The sequence below is a fragment of the Populus nigra genome, chromosome 4 (assembly GCF_951802175.1).
Source record: "Populus nigra chromosome 4, ddPopNigr1.1, whole genome shotgun sequence".
Lineage (NCBI taxonomy): Eukaryota > Viridiplantae > Streptophyta > Magnoliopsida > Malpighiales > Salicaceae > Populus > Populus nigra.
The window spans coordinates 22,962,690-22,979,690 of NC_084855.1; the positions used below are offsets into that span (position 1 = coordinate 22,962,690).

The 17,001-nt window shown below is 35.8% G+C and overlaps 1 protein-coding gene and 1 pseudogene across 1 annotated transcript; both read right to left on the reverse strand.

Annotated features, from left to right (window-relative positions):
* Positions 1-438: 438 nt before the first annotated feature.
* Positions 439-9,722, reverse strand: LOC133691361 (ATP-dependent DNA helicase At3g02060, chloroplastic-like; annotated as a pseudogene).
* Positions 9,723-11,248: 1,526 nt separating this feature from the next.
* LOC133691789 (potassium transporter 4-like) lies at positions 11,249-16,891 on the reverse strand. Its single transcript, XM_062112378.1, has 9 exons — positions 16,568-16,891; positions 15,171-15,411; positions 14,841-15,086; positions 14,254-14,304; positions 13,858-14,118; positions 13,626-13,678; positions 13,415-13,529; positions 13,070-13,324; positions 11,249-12,604 (listed from the first exon to the last, which is right to left on the reverse strand). Exons 1-9 carry the CDS (start codon positions 16,610-16,612, stop codon positions 11,514-11,516), a joined length of 2,358 nt encoding a protein of 785 aa, XP_061968362.1. The 5' UTR covers positions 16,613-16,891; the 3' UTR covers positions 11,249-11,513.
* Between the last annotated feature and the right edge of the window lie 110 nt (positions 16,892-17,001).

The window sequence follows — 17,001 nt, forward strand, 5'->3', positions numbered from 1 at the left end:
TTTCCATTACTACAGTAAAAACAAATTAGCAAAATTTATAATTATACTATTTCTACACAAAAAAATCTTTTTTCTTTTTAATACATGAATAATTTTTGTGTAGATTAATTAGTTTATAAATTATTTTTAAACTTAGATTTATGTTTAGCCTTGCTGCGCGCACCTACACGCCTAGGTTGTCCATGAGGAAATTGGAGCTCACAATATCAAATTAGATAATGACAACATTTATGTTTCCATAGAAGACAACAGATACTCGACAAAGTGATTGATTAAGATGTCGTTTAGTTATTAGAAATGAAGAATTTTAATTTCAATATTATGTTTTGGAATAGTAATAAGATGAAATTTAAAAATTAATAAGAGTGAATAATAATAATATAATTTTCTTTATAGAATTTATGAATTTCAACAACGCTTTTTATTTATGGAAAAAAATAAACAATTTAGTAAAACTTCATTTATGGAAAAAAAATTTCAACAACGCTTTTTAAATAATAATTTAAAAATATATCTTGCACTTCTCAAAAATAAATGCTAAGATGTAGTTAATACCATTAATGGTTCTTTATGCACCCACCAGGTTCTGCAAAACAATAGGGAAGCTTCTTCGAGGTAATGGCATGGAAAATGAGCAGCGTTCTATCCCCTTGCTGAATTCATATTGTACATCTTGGTCATGCTGAACGGATGGTACGATACTTGTCATCATCGCCAATACGTTGTGTCTTCTCTCTGAGAAAACTGCTCTTTGTAGCGGCGAGAACAGCTTAATCCAACCATTATACACCCATGTATCCTGCAAAATCAAAGCTGGTCAAGAACAGTGATGATTTGCACAAGAAAAAACAGCTTCTGTGACTCACCTTGACATAACAATACCTCAGTACAATCCCAACCACCTGCCATGACTTGGATATAATACAGCTTCTGCAACATCGAGCGGTTTAGATCGGAGTGTAACCAAACGTGGAGTTATGCATTCTTGTTTCACTCTTCAAGATGAAACTGTGCAAAAGGGAAAGCTGATGGAAGAGCTAATTCTGCAGAGCAGCAATACTAGTATTTTATAAGGGCAGGCAGGCAAGCATGAAGTTCTGCTATGCATTGAAAGACGCAATTCAGCAGTTGCGCTCTCGGTACCTCCAGAAGAAGTTCAGCCTATGAATAATTAACAAAGAAAAGTACATAAATAAATGTTAAAGGAAGTGTTTAAATTCCAAAGACAGCTTTAAGCAACCATAAATTTAAGTGATAGATTATATCAGTGCTGTGATTAATCAACCAAGAACAATAAATGTTAAAAGAAATATTTTAAACTACTAATAGAGCTTTAAACAATCCTAAATATAACTGGTAGAGTTTATCAGTTCATTATCTTGAATCCATAGAAGACAAAAGGAATGAAAACTCAAACTACATTAATAATGTTGAAAGTGACCAGCATGGAAGAGCATAAAACATATTTTCTTCAATCCCCATTCTCCAGTTAAATAAAACTTCGGTCAAGAGTTTCCGTTCATTTCCTTTCTTCACCTCTGCAGAGGCAAGGACATTCATGTTTATCAAATCATTGAATGAGAGTATGAGTGTCAAAGAAGAGAGAACCAATCAATATCGGCACAATGCCACCTATCATAAAGGTAATCCCATAGGAAATATTGTACAAATTACCTTTATTTGGTTTCCATCAAAAACCAAAGAGTTTCTGTGGATATCAGATGACATTGAATCTGCCATCAGCTTGAAAACCTTTTCACTCATATTTGTTTCCATGCCAACCATCTTTCCAGATGCGTAAATTCTCGTTATCCCAATATCTGCTGCCATTCTCCTAATGTAAAGCTTCTTCAATAGAATTTCCATAGAGCAAGGCTCTTTTCCATATTGGCAACGCAAATTTTCTGTAAATTGCATTAAACTCAAAATATCTGTCTCTGCAGCTTTCTCAGCTTCATTAATAATTTCCATGGGGTTCTCCAGGGAATTTATGTAGTCAGAAGGGAGATGAGGGTTTATATTTAAATCAACCTGGCATTGAAAACCACAAGCAAGGGATTAATTTGAGTAAAAAATCATTGCCAGTTATAAACTCAATAGATCTAACGCTACATTGCATTTTACATATCTGTCAACACTAGAAATTGGAGGTTCAATGAAAGTTGGTAGTTACTTCAGTAATGTAGATTCGATTATGAGCTAACATACAACTCTGAGCTGAATAAAGATATTGCCACCAGAAATTATTCTTATCAACCAAGCTAACTAGTCAGGACAGTTGACATGTCCATGCTGAAATCAGTTTTCACTTTACACTTGTAACCAATTATTACTGTATCATACCAAAAGATTAGTGCTCCTGGTCATGCTTCTACCAATCAGTTTTCACATTCTAAGAATGTGTTTGTAAGCATGAAATTCATGCTTTCTATGAGGTGCGCCGACAAACACATTCTAAAGCTTTCATGCTATAGTCTGTAAGGCCAATCTCTTATTCTCTAACGACAAGCTCCCTGAATCTTTGTGCCTGTGTGAGAACTTATTGTTATATATATATATATATATATATATATATATATTTCTTTTTGATGAGTGTGTTCTGATTTCATTAGAGTTTTGATGAAGGTAAGATTTGAACCTAATACCTCACCCCTCTGCCCTCTTGCTTATGCAAGCTACAAGCTCATTAGAACTTGTTGTTATTAAACCTAATTGTATTCTGACAGAAAATATGCCAGAGATTAAAGAAGTCACCTGTACTGACTGGTAAGGAACTGAAATTACACGGTGCTCGTCAACCTAAAAACAAAATTCAAGAGGGTTAAGGGAAGCAAAATTAGCAGCACAGAAATTTGAAGTTTAAACCAGGGACACTAGAAATATGACCCAATTACTAGTACATATACTGAATTCACTAGCGATCTTGCAGAAACTGTGCTGTTGGTTTACTTGATCTATCCAATTAGACTAAGACAACACGATGAAGACTGGAAACCAAAAAAGAACCAGAATGTAAAGATATCCAAAACATTAAATACATGACAATTAAACAAAGCTTCTTCTTTCTCATCGTATAAGATATAATAAAATCCATCATGAAGCAGACCTTGGACAAACTTTTGAAAAGCATTTCGAAGAAGAAATCAATTCCAACATTCCCAACATCCCCAGTCTGTTGCTCACCAAAGATGGTACCAAAGCCTCGTATACCCATGTCTATCTCTGCAAGTTGGAAACCTCGGCCAAGTTCTTGGCATTTTTCTAGAGCTGCTAGCCTCTCCTGAAAAGTCAAAGATTGCAAAAGTTACTTGAAAATCATAGTAGGGATATGATGATAATCTAGGTGAGCTAACAAAAAGAAATGGATGTATTGCAGAGCATACCAGCGCTTGATCAGTTAACATTGACTTGTCAGGGTAAAATAAATGCGCACGAGCTTCCGTATCAACTCTGCTCACTCTTCCACGCAACTATTGCAATAACATCAAAGATTGAAAATAAGATTAAAAATTTTCCAACAACAGCAAAAAAAAGATAGAGAATTCTAGACACATTCCAGTTTCTTTGTTCCGTAAATCATTGAAGCTACTTGCTGGTTTTCCATAATAGATATAAATAGGTCAGGGGATGAAGAAAATAACTTAATTCCACAAACACTTATGCATTAGTGAGATCTCCAAAGATAAATGCATAGTTTAGGAGGGAATAGGGAAGTGGAAAAGCCAATTTTTCTTCTACTTGTAGGAGACCTGAGACTTAATCTGAGTAAATCTAATGCTAATTTTTAGAAGGTGGGGAAAAATAGCGAGGAGCAAAACATATAAGAATGGGTTGTTAGCTTGGGGGCTGGAGCTGCAAACAAAGTGAAATAACATGCTTGAGATCTCATAGTTTTGAGAAGAGTTTTCAATATAAACAAAAAACTAAAGAACGAAAGCTTTTGAATATTCTGTGAGCATTTTGAAGAAATGTTTAAACATTAAACAAGAGAAAGCGAAGAGGGCAGAACCTGATACAATTAAGCGAGACCAAATAGTTGAACATCCTGAATTATGATGGTATTTGCATTTTGAATATCAAGCCCGCTTTCTACTATATTTGTGCATATAAGAATCTTAATTTCACCTTGTGTGAATTGCTCCATGGTGTCCTCTAGCAGCTTTGAGTATTGCTAAACACACAAAACAAGAAAACAAAATCACAATGTGTGGGAAACCAAAAAATAAGTTTGTATGCTGGAAAGAATTAAAATTAAAAAACCATAGAATCTGAGTTCTGACCAACACATGACTTTCCAGGTTAAGTCGCTCTACTTTATGAATAGACCAAGAGAAAAGGTCCATATCCCCTTTTTTAAGGGGAGGGAGATGGCCACCCATAAGGAGTTAGTGCGGCCTGCACCAATTCATTGAAGAGGTGGGTGCGCACCAACCCCTCATGTAGGAATTAGTGCACTCGTATACACCTGTCATTTACAGCATGAGTTGAGCACCAAGCCAGCAGCACACCAAGTCTCACTATGGAGACTAGGTGGTTGGCGCATTCCATCCTCGTATTAACAAGGACTTCAATCTCTATATATTTCTGAACAGTGGCGCTACCTTTTCTAACAAAAAGCTTTTCCCTTTCTTTGTAACATGCTGCAGAAAAGTCACACCAAGGACCACGACTAGCAAACAGTAGCTAACAAGAAGAGTTAATGGACTAACCATAATGCAATAGGAGATGTGACATGGAAGACTTGGAGTAGGGTTCGTTAAGGTGATAACTAGCTTGGCCTTAACCTTTCCTAACGAAATGAGTGCAAACAGGTGTCTTCTCAAGACACCAAGCAATCATGCTCCTACAATCATAACTCATTCAACTTGCAAAAAAACATGAAGACAACCTAAATACATATATGCTAATACAACATAAATAAAACAAACAAGCAACCTAAACATGATTCCTAGAGACAAGCATTAAACAACAACAACAATAATAAGCGTGCAAATTTAAAACAAGGAAAAATCATATTTCATAAATAAGTTAATTTAAGTCATGAAGTTTCGAATACAATTTTTAAGCTTAAGAGAGGAGAAAGAGGGTTTTCTTTAAAAAAAAACATGGACTTGAAATTAACAGAAGGTTGCCTACTCACAAAGGAGAATCAAATACAACATGGTTCGTTTTTCAAAACAGAAGGGAAGAAAGGGAGTCAATTTTTTAAGCAATGAAGTTCAGTAATTATACCTAGCTATGGTATCACACATTTAAACATGGAACTTTGGGTGGTCTAGGGTACTTTAGTATACCCGCACAAAGATGATTGCCAGTTAAACGTATAACATTTTCTTATATAAAAAATTAACTGCCCATGTGCAACAGCTATTTCAACATTTGAAAATGATTGTTCAAGGAAATCCTTCACTTCTTCCAGCCCTGGATAGGCAAGAATGAAGTAGATATCCACATCATCAAAATGAGAAAATCAATCAACTTTTGAAGTATGCTAGGAAAACAAACCACAGAAAATGGCCAACGAATAAACTTTTTCATATTTAATTTTGGCTCTTACTTTTGTTTTGATAGTTGTAAATGAAAACGTTTGGCAATGTACCAAACAAATCACCTGATACTAAGTTGTGCAAAGCAGAAAATTCATTATCCTTGATACAGCCTAAGCAAGATGATAGATGAATAGAGTTATGTACCAAACAGGCGATTATATATGATTATTAGCTGTACCAATAGTATATTGTGCATGTTTAACCCTGTAATCCTATTTATAGTATACAGAAAAGGATTGAGAAGTCTTTGCCTAAGTATTCACTCATGTCCATCTTCTAGAGAAAGGTATGTATTCACTCTTTAGAGGGAGAGAGATGTGATCCGAGACTGATTAAAATTCATTTTGCTTCAAAAATAAATAAATCAAAAGGTATGCAATACCTTTAATACGAGGCAAGACATAAAATACTTGACCACCACGGTCCAGCTCATATTTGATCGCTGATATTAGCCTCTCTTTACTGTGTGCTGACAGATGAGTCTTTATAGGAACTCTTTCTGGAGGTGGAGTTGAAATTAAACTGAAAATGTAAGTAAATCATTAAGGTTATCAAATTATAGATCAGCAAACCAGTAATTTCAAAAAATGTTCCAGGAAGAAAAGATCGAAGTCTTCAAACAGTACAGTAATTTTTAATATCTTCAGATCATTATTTAGGTTGCATCCTGTCTGGATTTATGTCCACAATAGATATCCGACAAAACATATTTCTATAGTAATAGACTTTTTTAACACAATCAACTTAACAAAGAAGTGATCCTACATCATCTACAGGGCTCCTATTTCAACATTGTATGCTTCCAATCTACAATGGTAACTAGAACACAAGAAAATGATTACAATGATTATGCATGTATGTGTACCATACCATTGCAGACTTTAGATGGTCCAAACTTCTGAGTTTTAATAATACAATACAAGATCCTAAAATCCTACTTCAATAAAGGACCAGAGTCAGTATTGCAAGCTCATCCATGATGATACATTTCATGTTAAGGGGAAATGACTTTCTAGCACTGACTTTAAATTTACATTTTACATGGTTCAGCTACTGGCCATTTAGAAACTCAATACTGCCTGGTTAGACTAAACTAGATGTCTGGATCCAGGATCTACTCTGGTAGCAAACTCAATACACATTTGCCTCAGTTATGTTACCTCGCATCCCGAAATCCAGTCAATGCTAAATAAAGTGTCCAAGGTATAGGTGTTGCAGTGAGAGTAAGAACATCAACTGAAGTTTTGAATGAAGCGATTTTCTCCTTCTGTTTGACACCAAATCTCTGGAAAGCAAAGAACATTACATATCCGGATCACAACAGAAACTATTTCAATACAATTTGCAAATAATGGGAAAAGATTAGGGAACTAGAGCTATCAAAATAAGTTCAAAAGTGTAGTCACACAAATTCTTGAGTGCATGCACAAGCAATGGATACTGCATGCCAAGCACCGACTTCATTGATTAGTTGGGTAAAATCTAACATTCAATTTAAAGTGTTGTGTAGCCTGAACATCCAATGACACCCAATTAACCTAACGACAAGTTCTTCATTTACATTGTAACAACTTCGACAGTGAAAAATATAAAGGAAAATATTAAATTTGAAAGAGCTCTAAAGCTTGAATGTCTACGACACCCAATAAAATGAAAATTGACATGCATGATTTGTTTTTAAATTAAAGATCAAATCTAACAGGGGTATGGTAGTTACGTTATAAACTTGATGCAATTTGAAAGTACTCTTGCATACATCACATTTTGACGCATCCACATGACGAATTTGAAATTTAGATACGTGTGTGTTTACATATAAGGAGCTTAAAGTCATACACCCTAGATTCTTTCTTTTCCTTCTCATTAGCAAAGTCATGGTTGATGGAAAAGTTACCTTTACTTTTTCTCTTATTATTTGTCTAAAAGGATCTAGTAATGTACAGCAACAAGGCAAAGAACATAGCACATAATTGAAATATGCTTTGGAGGCAAACCTGTTCTTCATCCCCCACAAGAAGACCTAGATTGTTATACACAACACGACTTCCAAGAAGTGAGTGAGTTCCCACGATAATGTCCAAATGACCGTGTTTAGTCATTTCCAAATACATCTCTTTCTCTGCTTTACTCTGCAGTAACAGGTCTGACATTCTTAAAACCAAAGTAGTAATTATAAATCAAAAGAGCATACAACTGACGGTGAACTGCATGCCCGATTCCAGAAATGGTTGTCAGACCTTCATAATCAGCCAATGAACGCTATTTCAAGAGATATCTTGTCTGAATTTTGTTCATGTTAAACACGAATAAGAACATGAGCTAACTCCTAAGAAGCACTGAATTGGCTAGAAAGATAAATTACATGCCTGAAACCGACTCAGAAGCGCAACCTTGATATGGGGATACTTGGAAAAGCGTTCTGAAATAACGTCAAAATGCTGTTTGGCTAGAACAATTGTTGGTGCTAAAACCATAGCTTGTTTTCCAGCTGAGACAACACAAAAGATGGCACGTAAAGCAACTTCTGTTTTACCAAACCCAACATCTCTACAAATTAATCGGTCCATTGGAGTTTCTCTCTCGGTTAAATCCCTCATGACGTCAATGAAAGCCTGGAACGAGTATCCAATTTGTGAGCACATGAAAAGAAAAGGTAGCAGTAAAGGACAACACTTGTTTAGATAAACTCGTTAAGTTTATTGTGTCATGTGTGATGAAATAATGGATGTTGAACCTGTGAAAAGGGAAAAGATGGTGTTGAATTCTGTGAAAGCTATGGCTATATCTATGGCTGAGGCTTCCTATCCTCTCCAAACAAATGAAAAATAATTGTAAATGCGAACATCATCTCAGCAGTAACTAAAAACAAAATTGGATTGTCTTGCACCACGCAAAGAGTATAGGCATTTCATTGACATAAACAAGGACGCGTAAGAAACCTCGCATCCAGATTTTAACAAGGCAGTGAAGTAAATATTTGCAAGATAGAGTAGCTACCTGCTTCTGATCTGGTGTGGGTTCGTAAGGAAATTGAGCAGAAAAGTCAACCATGGCAGGAGTCTTTGGGTAGGGAGGTCTCCTTTGTTATAGCCTATGTAAATACAGCTCCATTAAGTCAACCACCATTTTCTGTATTGCAACCTTTCTTTTCGTCTTTCTCCTTTCCCAGGCACCATTGTCGCTCAATTTGCTCAAGGTCCGAGGCTTTTTCGTATCATTCGGGCTGGAAGGACATGGTAAAAAATCATGACAAGATTTTTACATGCCAATTAGAGAATTCATACGGACTGTTTTGACAACAGAATACACCAATGAACTTAACTAACAATTTAAAATAAATATCTTAACAAAACAAGCAACAATTTATCAAACATTACAATAAATAAGCAAGCTGGACATGTAAAATCAGTTCAAGAAAATAGAGAAAACCTACAGATTATATCGATAAAGCATGGGAGAAGCTTGCTTAACAGGAAGCTTAGCCATCCCATCAGCATATTCAATGAACACATATTCAATAGCCTCGGAAGAACCCTTTGACATATCAAACTTAATCCCAACAAACCTCCCAATTCCCACCTTCTTATGCACAACATAATCCCCGGAACTAAGCGTATAAGGGTCCACCTTGTAACTGAAAACATCCCCTTCTTTTGCTACCCTGTCGCCTTTCAACTTCTGCAATCCTCTCTGCTGCTGCTCTTTCACCATCTGTATGTACTGATCAGCCTCCTCGGAGTCCATTATGGGCTTCGAGTTTGAGCCCTCTCTCTTCCCATGGTGTTGGCGCCGAATTCTCTCGTTGAGGATGGAGATGGGGTCCTGCTCCGACTCAATCTTGTATTTTGGGGTGGTGGTACGGCTGGAAAAGGGAAGTGCCGTTTGGGTGTGGGCTGCATTGGTGAGGGAAAACGATGGTCTGTGCTTGTGGCGATAAGGATACTTGAAAGAGAAAAGCATCCGCGGCTTAGCAGACGAGTTAAGCTTGAAGATAAGAGGTGTGTAGATGTCAAGAGAAGCCATTGAACTTCAAGATACGAGGGAGGAGGAGGACGTGTGTGTTTCAGTTCAGTTGAAGAATTGGGACATGTGTTTTTTCGTCAGTGGTTAGAAGAGGAGATAGATAGCCAATCACTGGAGGTTTTGGAGAGGTTTAAGACAGCATCAAATGTTTGGCATAGTTAATATCAAAGATTGAAAAACACACATGCCATGTGTGTCAACTTTTAATCCATTAGAGTTAATTATAACTTAGTCCCTATAGTTTAACATAAATGGTTGACTAGTCCTTGTAGTTTCACATAACGCAGTCCCTATAGTTTAATATAGTTGGTTAATTAATCCTTGTAGTTTCAAACTAGTTGTGGACCCTTGCTACATTGCAGGCTTCTCTTTTTATTTTATTTTTTTTTATTTTTTGCATAAAACAAGATGCGCAAGTGCAGCAAATGCGTTCCAAAGAAGAAAAACAAATTGGCGATAAGGATTAAATGGATTGGTTTTATTTTAATTAAATGATAAAAAAATAAACAATAATATCAAATGGATTAAATTAAAAAAAAAGATAATCAAGATAACTTAAAAAAAAATCTAAAAAAAAACAACTATGTAGTTTAATTTCTCATCCATTAAATATATAATGATGAAATTAAATGAAAAAAAATGAACTAAACAAAATCGTTTCAAGTCAACTAAAACCAACAAAACAAACTTGCAATCCTGATAATTAGGGTTGAGTTAACATGGGTTATCTCACCAAACTCACTGCTCGAGTCATAAAATTAGAGTAACCCGATAGAAAAAAAAACAACTCACAAAGCTTTTTTTTTAAAAAAAAATCTCAACTCGAATTAACTTTTTAAATATGTGACTCGGGTTATTAAATTAAAAGCACTTTATTTGAAAAAACCATGAAACTTAATTTTCAATTAATCAAATGTTGAAAGATTAAATTGAAAAAAGAATTTTAATTATACAAAAATATTAAAAAATAGTAATTAAAAGAATGAAAATCAAAATTGAAACACAAAATAAATTTTATTTTTGATTGAAGAGTGAAGAGTGAAATTGAAAAGAAAAATCAATTTAACAAAAGAAAAAAAAAACAACTAAGACAATGAGGATCAAAATTGAAATAAGGCCATCTATATTATTTGTTTAGACAGATCTTTATCTAGTTGTAAATTGTAATATATTCACACCTGATTGCTCAAAATAACTCATTATCGCAGGCTCAACTACATCAACACCACCCAAAGGCTACAAGAGCCCACTACATGCTAGCGTGTGCCAATAACTTTTTATTTTTTTATTTTTATTTTTTATATTTAGTCAAATATCAAATTGATTCTAAACTGACCTAATAATAATAATAATAATAAATATTATAAAAGGACAAAAAACCCCTTTTGAAGATATTCAAGTTGTTTTACTGTAATTTTTTATTTTTTTTATTCGGTCAAATATTAAATTACTCTCACCTAGTCTAATAATAACAAAAAAAACTATTTGTAAGAATATAAAAAACCATTATTATATCATCTTTTAAATGGATATTTTATTAATAAAATTATTAACAATATCTTATTTTCATCTCCAGATTATTAGATCATATGGTCAACTCCAAAACAATATCTTTTTGATTTTGTTTTTTATGAAATGATATTATTTTGGATAAAAATTAAAAAAAAAACTGAAACAATGCGAATTTAATCTTCTTTTCTATTATCATTTGGTTATTACTCATGGAAAAACCCTGGTAATTTATCAGATGAAGACGTCTGCAGAAGGCTATCTGTACAGAAGGAAAGCTGTTTCATGGAACACCTGCTATAAGATAACGCTAACCCATACATATACTTTAATGTCGTCTGTTCCAGAACCATGGCCAGCATCGATCACCTCTGCATCCACCCATTCAAAATATGACCAGCTGGGGTTAAATGGACGATAACGTCCAGGTGATTACACATAGTATATCATGCCAACTTCAATAAGGCTGATGTGAGGAATGTTCAGTGCCACAGCCGGGCCCCTGCAATTCTTCCGAAGAAATGAATACCCAATATCAATAGCTAGTTTTTTAAGGAAAGAGGAAGTTCTCCTAGCCTTCACATATGAATGCCCCATTATGTAGGCTGCCCCTGCTTCCTTTGCCTGGATCAGATCCATCAGCTCTTCCCTAACTGCAGGGTCCATCCCGGGATTTGATGGCAGCTGAAACGTGACATGGCGCGTTCTGATATGAAGATTGTCATCGTCGTAAGCAGATTGCAAGCTCTGGAGGGTTAAAGATCTGCTGTTTTGGATAGAGTCATCAATGCTAAGAAAGTCTTGCTCGGATACTATTAAACTCAAGCTAGATTGGACAGGTCTGGTGCTCATAACAGCCATCCTGCCATCAAGGGATGAACTCTCGGATGAAGAGAACTGTGGTTGTTCAACTGCTTCCATCTGAATGAACTCTGCTATGCTCTGTATAAGCATGTTCTCAAAGTCACCATCATCCCTCTGGATGTCCTTGTAACCATACCTCACTATGCACCTATACATGCGATATGGTCTTGGGCATACTCGACCAATGAGGAAGCGTTCTTCAGGGGAAACATATGGAACAGGAACTGATTTGACACAAACAAAAACTAGAACCTTGTGAAATGCAGGGAGATTTGTTACAAAGTGTGAGAAGATTGCTGGAACTCCAGTGGCCAATTCAGAGTATATGAGACCTATTCCCGGTACACGGACAATGCCAAGACTGGGGCCCAAGCCCAGTAACCATTTTAATGAAACTTTGTTGTGCAGATCAAAGTTATACTTCTTGCGAGTCCCATAATGCCAGATGTACATAATGAACATAAAAATGGCTGAGAGCACAAGAGGGGCCCATCCTCCGAGGGGCACTTTCATGAGGGCTGCAGACAAGTAGACACCCTCAATGAACCCAAATAATAGAAGGAAAAGCACAGCCAGAATGACACTCTTCTGCCAAACGAAGATTATGACAAGTCCCATCAGAAATGTTGTGACAAACATAACTGTCATGCAAGCAAGTCCTGGGAACCAACAAACAAACATGATCACTACAAATATTCAACCATGATCATATGCCAAAAAAAAGATAGTCATTAGCCTAATAAAAGTAAGTAGACGGGAGAAAAGAATGTCTTCCATGCCTCTGTTGACAAACCGGCAGAGAGACTTATCCAGCAACTATGGCCTCAATATGACAACCCAGGAAAATGGACATACATTGTCCTAAATAGTTTAGAAAGATTCACCAGAGAGAAAAATTAAGAGGCAGCGAGCAGTGACGAGAGCATTTCTACCTAACTTGTGCAGCTGAACTCCTCAATGCTTCAAATATAGCAATAAATTGCACAGCTGAACTGAAAATCTTATTTCTCTTAAATGAGGATATGGCTATACTAAAGGGCATAATTGCATATACTTGCCACCTAACCATCAGATGATTGAGGAAAGGAATGACATAGCATGATACGGATAGAGGAATGGCTTACCATAAGCATTTCCAATCAAAGTTGTGTCTTGAAATCCAACAGTTATAGCAAGAGTAAGGATCATGAGGATCCAGTTTATTTCTGGGATGTAGATCTGCCCATATATGTGTTTCGAAGTGTGAACAACTTTAACTCGTGGAAAACATCCAAGGGCATGGCATTGTTTAACAATAGAAAAAGTGGCAGTGATAACAGCCTGACTCCCAACAATAGCAGCAAGGGTGGCAATAATGCATAAAGGCCAGAATAACTTGTCTGCAATATACAATTACACATCAAATTAAACCAGCTACAATAGGACAGCAAATTTCTGGAATAATTGTTACTCAATGTCACGTTGAATACCAGGTATCGAGTCATAGAAACTGTTTGGAATGGATTTGGGATTTTTAGACAGAAATGCAGCCTGGCCCATGTATTGTACAACCAAACAAGGGTAAATTACCAATGCAAAAGCAAGCTGCACAGGCAAGAGCATCATTAAATTTATCACTTGGAAATAAAATTATAAGTAGCACCTCAGTCATAAATAACAAAGTTCGAGTTTTACACTCACCCTAATAGATAAGGCAGTGAAATGACCAAGATCAGCAAACATTGCTTCAGTGCCTGGTGAGACCCAGATAATTTTTGGTAATTAGTGCACTGACATTAGCTACAAAACTAAATCAGTTATTTCATGTTTGGAGAACTGAATAGTTTTCAACCAAACTCACAATGAAAAGTGACAATCGCATGCAACAAGCCAGTGTAAAATCATGCAAGGTCAATGTCCAGATCCAACATACCAGTTATGGAAAGAAGGACCCCTCCAAGTGAAATCCAACCTTCTTTACCAGTATGGTTGAAGAACTTTATAATGTAATGAGGCGACAAAGCATGAACAATCTTTGGGTTCCAATGTACAATGTTGTACAGTCCAATGGACAGAATTGACACCAACCAGATGATTACAATTGGTGCAAACATAAAGGCTACCTTGTGAGTGCCACAATGCTGCAGAGCAAAGAGGCCGACCAAAATGACACAGGCAAGCAAGACAAGTTCACCTACCAAGAACAAGAAGCATACTTTGTCCAAAATGAGTATTACGAAGCCGTAAGGTGTAAAGAAATATTAAAATATTAGATAGACATCATAATGGAAATGTTGAAAGGACAAATTGGTAAGAATAACTAATTTACCATTAGTCAATTTATTGTTAGCTTCTTGCAGCCCAGATACCGCTGACAAAACTGCAACCACAAAACAAATTTGATATATAAATTTAATCAATGAACAAACTATTGAAGTCGAGAAAAGAAATGTTGATATTGCTACTTCTATGTAACAAGTTTCTGCAAGGTGAAGTAATGAAGAACCTGCTGAAGAATAATTCAAAAGGTCATAAAAAGAAAAGAAAAAAAACATAAAGTTAACTAGAATGCAGAAATTACAAACCCCTACCGCCATCAGCACCAATGCCAGTTGCTAATGAGTGACTAATGCCCACATAATTAAAGAAATTGAAGACATGTATCTGAGTGCTAGACTCCTTATTCTGAATTTGTGGGACTTTCATTAAATTAATTTACAAACCAAGTAAATAGTTATAGCAAGATCTATAAAAGGTCTTCCCTGCTTGTACATGCCTTGCAAGATAGAAGAGACAGCAAAATATGGAAGCAAAAAGATTTTCTTACAGCATTTCCAATGCTCAAAAGTTGGTAAGGACATGACACTCGTGCAGTTTCGGAAACACATAATTATTAGTAACTTAGCAATGCATTACCAGATATTGCTGGAGTAAGCACGCCATCACCAATGACCATGCTAGCACCAAACAAGACGACAATAAGTAGGGCAGTCCGAAGCCTTTTGTGCTTCTCCAGAAATCTCTTCAATGGAGAGGAGGCCATAGTCTGTGTTGAAGGGCCATACTTGTAGGATGAGAGCTCCTCATCAGCTGCTTGTTGATTGGGAAGTAAGCTCAACTTTGCATGCCTGCAAAGCAACGAGTAAAGAGCAAATGTGCCGCCTGACATAAATTAAAGTGTGTCAGAAAAAGAGCATGGAATTAAAATTCATGTGAGAAAAATTTGACAGGGAAGTTTTGTCTCACCTTCACCATTGTCATCTGCGCTCAATACGATACAGACATACTTGATCAAAGGTATCAATGTAAAGGTCCAGAAAACCAAGGAAAATGCTCCAAATATTACTTCCTCAGTCTGGTGATTCTGCATCCTCCCAGCAAATATGTTTGTATAAACGTAAAGAGGTGAAGTACTTAGGTCTCCATACACCACCCCAAAACTTTGATATGCCAATAGTAGATTCCTGGATACAGTTACCCATGAAAGCTGCAAAATCATGCAAGTCAAGCTATGGCTCAAAGTCAAGGAAACTATTGAAATTTTAGCTCCATAAAAAACAGCACTCCTGTTTAATTTACTTCTGATGCCAAGAAATACAGCCAGCCTGAACTACAGGGAGGCAACAAGACTCGTTGGAAAGCATGGGTGGCACACTTTGATTAGGCACATTAAAAAAAAAACCCATCTCTTTTCATTTATGGATTTTTATCTAATGATCCAAGGCATAATCCTGGACAAGAAGAATAAAAATAAAAAAGAAGGCTACTCCCTTGCTTGATTTTTATTTTTACTAAATATTCTTAAGAGTAATCTCTATGTTTTCAATTTAATCCATCATGTTGCTCACCTGACTTTGCCATTGACTAAAACTATTTACGCTGAAACCATTGAATAAAAAAATTTCTGTCTCTTTATACTTAAATGTTTAAAATAAATGATTATCAATGACTATGATGTGACAAAGAACTCGACCTCTATCATGTGGGTTCTTATGATTCAGCATATAACTTAACACAGAAGCATACAACCACAACAATCCAGACATCAACCTATGTAAACCGTTCATATAATACTTTAAAATAAGAACAAAGAGTAAAATATCATATCAGGTGGGGGGAGGTTTCAATTCTTGACTTCGTCAGCGAAAAATGCATTCTTGCTATGCCAAGAGTTAAAAATCACATTGAAAAAAGAAGCTAATCTCACCAACATGAATAAAATAGAAAGAACTAATCAAAGGGCCAACGAAACACACAAGAAGTTGACTAAATAAAAGAAAAATAAATCATTAAAACCAACTACTGTAGTTGAAAAATCATTTGTGTTTATCTTACAAAACAAAACAATATATAAAAACATGATAATACAGAGAGAGGGGCTGTTTGATTTCTGACAGTCAAACTCACTGAAATCCTTCAAATAAGATCTCAATGAAACTGTATGATGCATCCAACCCATCCATTTCACTGCTAAATCTTTACACAATCAATTACAAACTAACATCCATTTGAAAACTGCAACAAAAACATTTCCCACTTCCTCTCTTTACGTTTCTACTGATGATTGCTCAAACCATGAATCATATATAAAAACAATCAAGAAAAACGATAGAAAAAATGAAATAGAGAGGGAGAGGAATAACGTGAGAGGGATTAGCAGAGCGTTGGACTCCAGATTGTGCTTCCATTGGCAGATGCAAACTGCAAAGCAGACGTGAACCTTAAGGAACTCTATCTCTCTCTCTCTCTCTCTCTCTCTCTCTCTCTCTCTCCCCGAGCTTCTGAGAGGGGGTCTGGTTTTAGTGGAGCTCAGCAAGGAACAGGCAAGACACATCTGCCTAGTATTATTATTATTAACCTTAAATTATTATTGTTACTGTTATTTAATTTAATGTTCGCAAACTCAATTATATTTATATAGACTGATGTGATCTCAGGAACGACAAATATTATATTCTGGATTTGTGATATCAGGTATCATCATCATCTCCTCCAATTTTCAAACTTCACTTGATTCGTGTTTTTTATGTTTAAATGTTGTCAAAAGGTTTACCCATCGCACGTGTTTAGCTTGTCA

Coding starts and splice junctions, on each gene's coding strand:
- LOC133691789 (XM_062112378.1), bottom strand. CDS start 16,612: ATGGAAGCACAATCTGGAGTCCAACGCTCTGCTAATCCCTCTCAC. Junction 15,087..15,170: donor CGCAGATGACAATGGTGAAG/GTGAGACAAAAC, acceptor AATTTATGTCAG/GCGGCACATTTGCTCTTTAC. Junction 14,119..14,253: donor TAACAATAAATTGACTAATG/GTAAATTAGTTA, acceptor TGTTCTTGGTAG/GTGAACTTGTCTTGCTTGCC.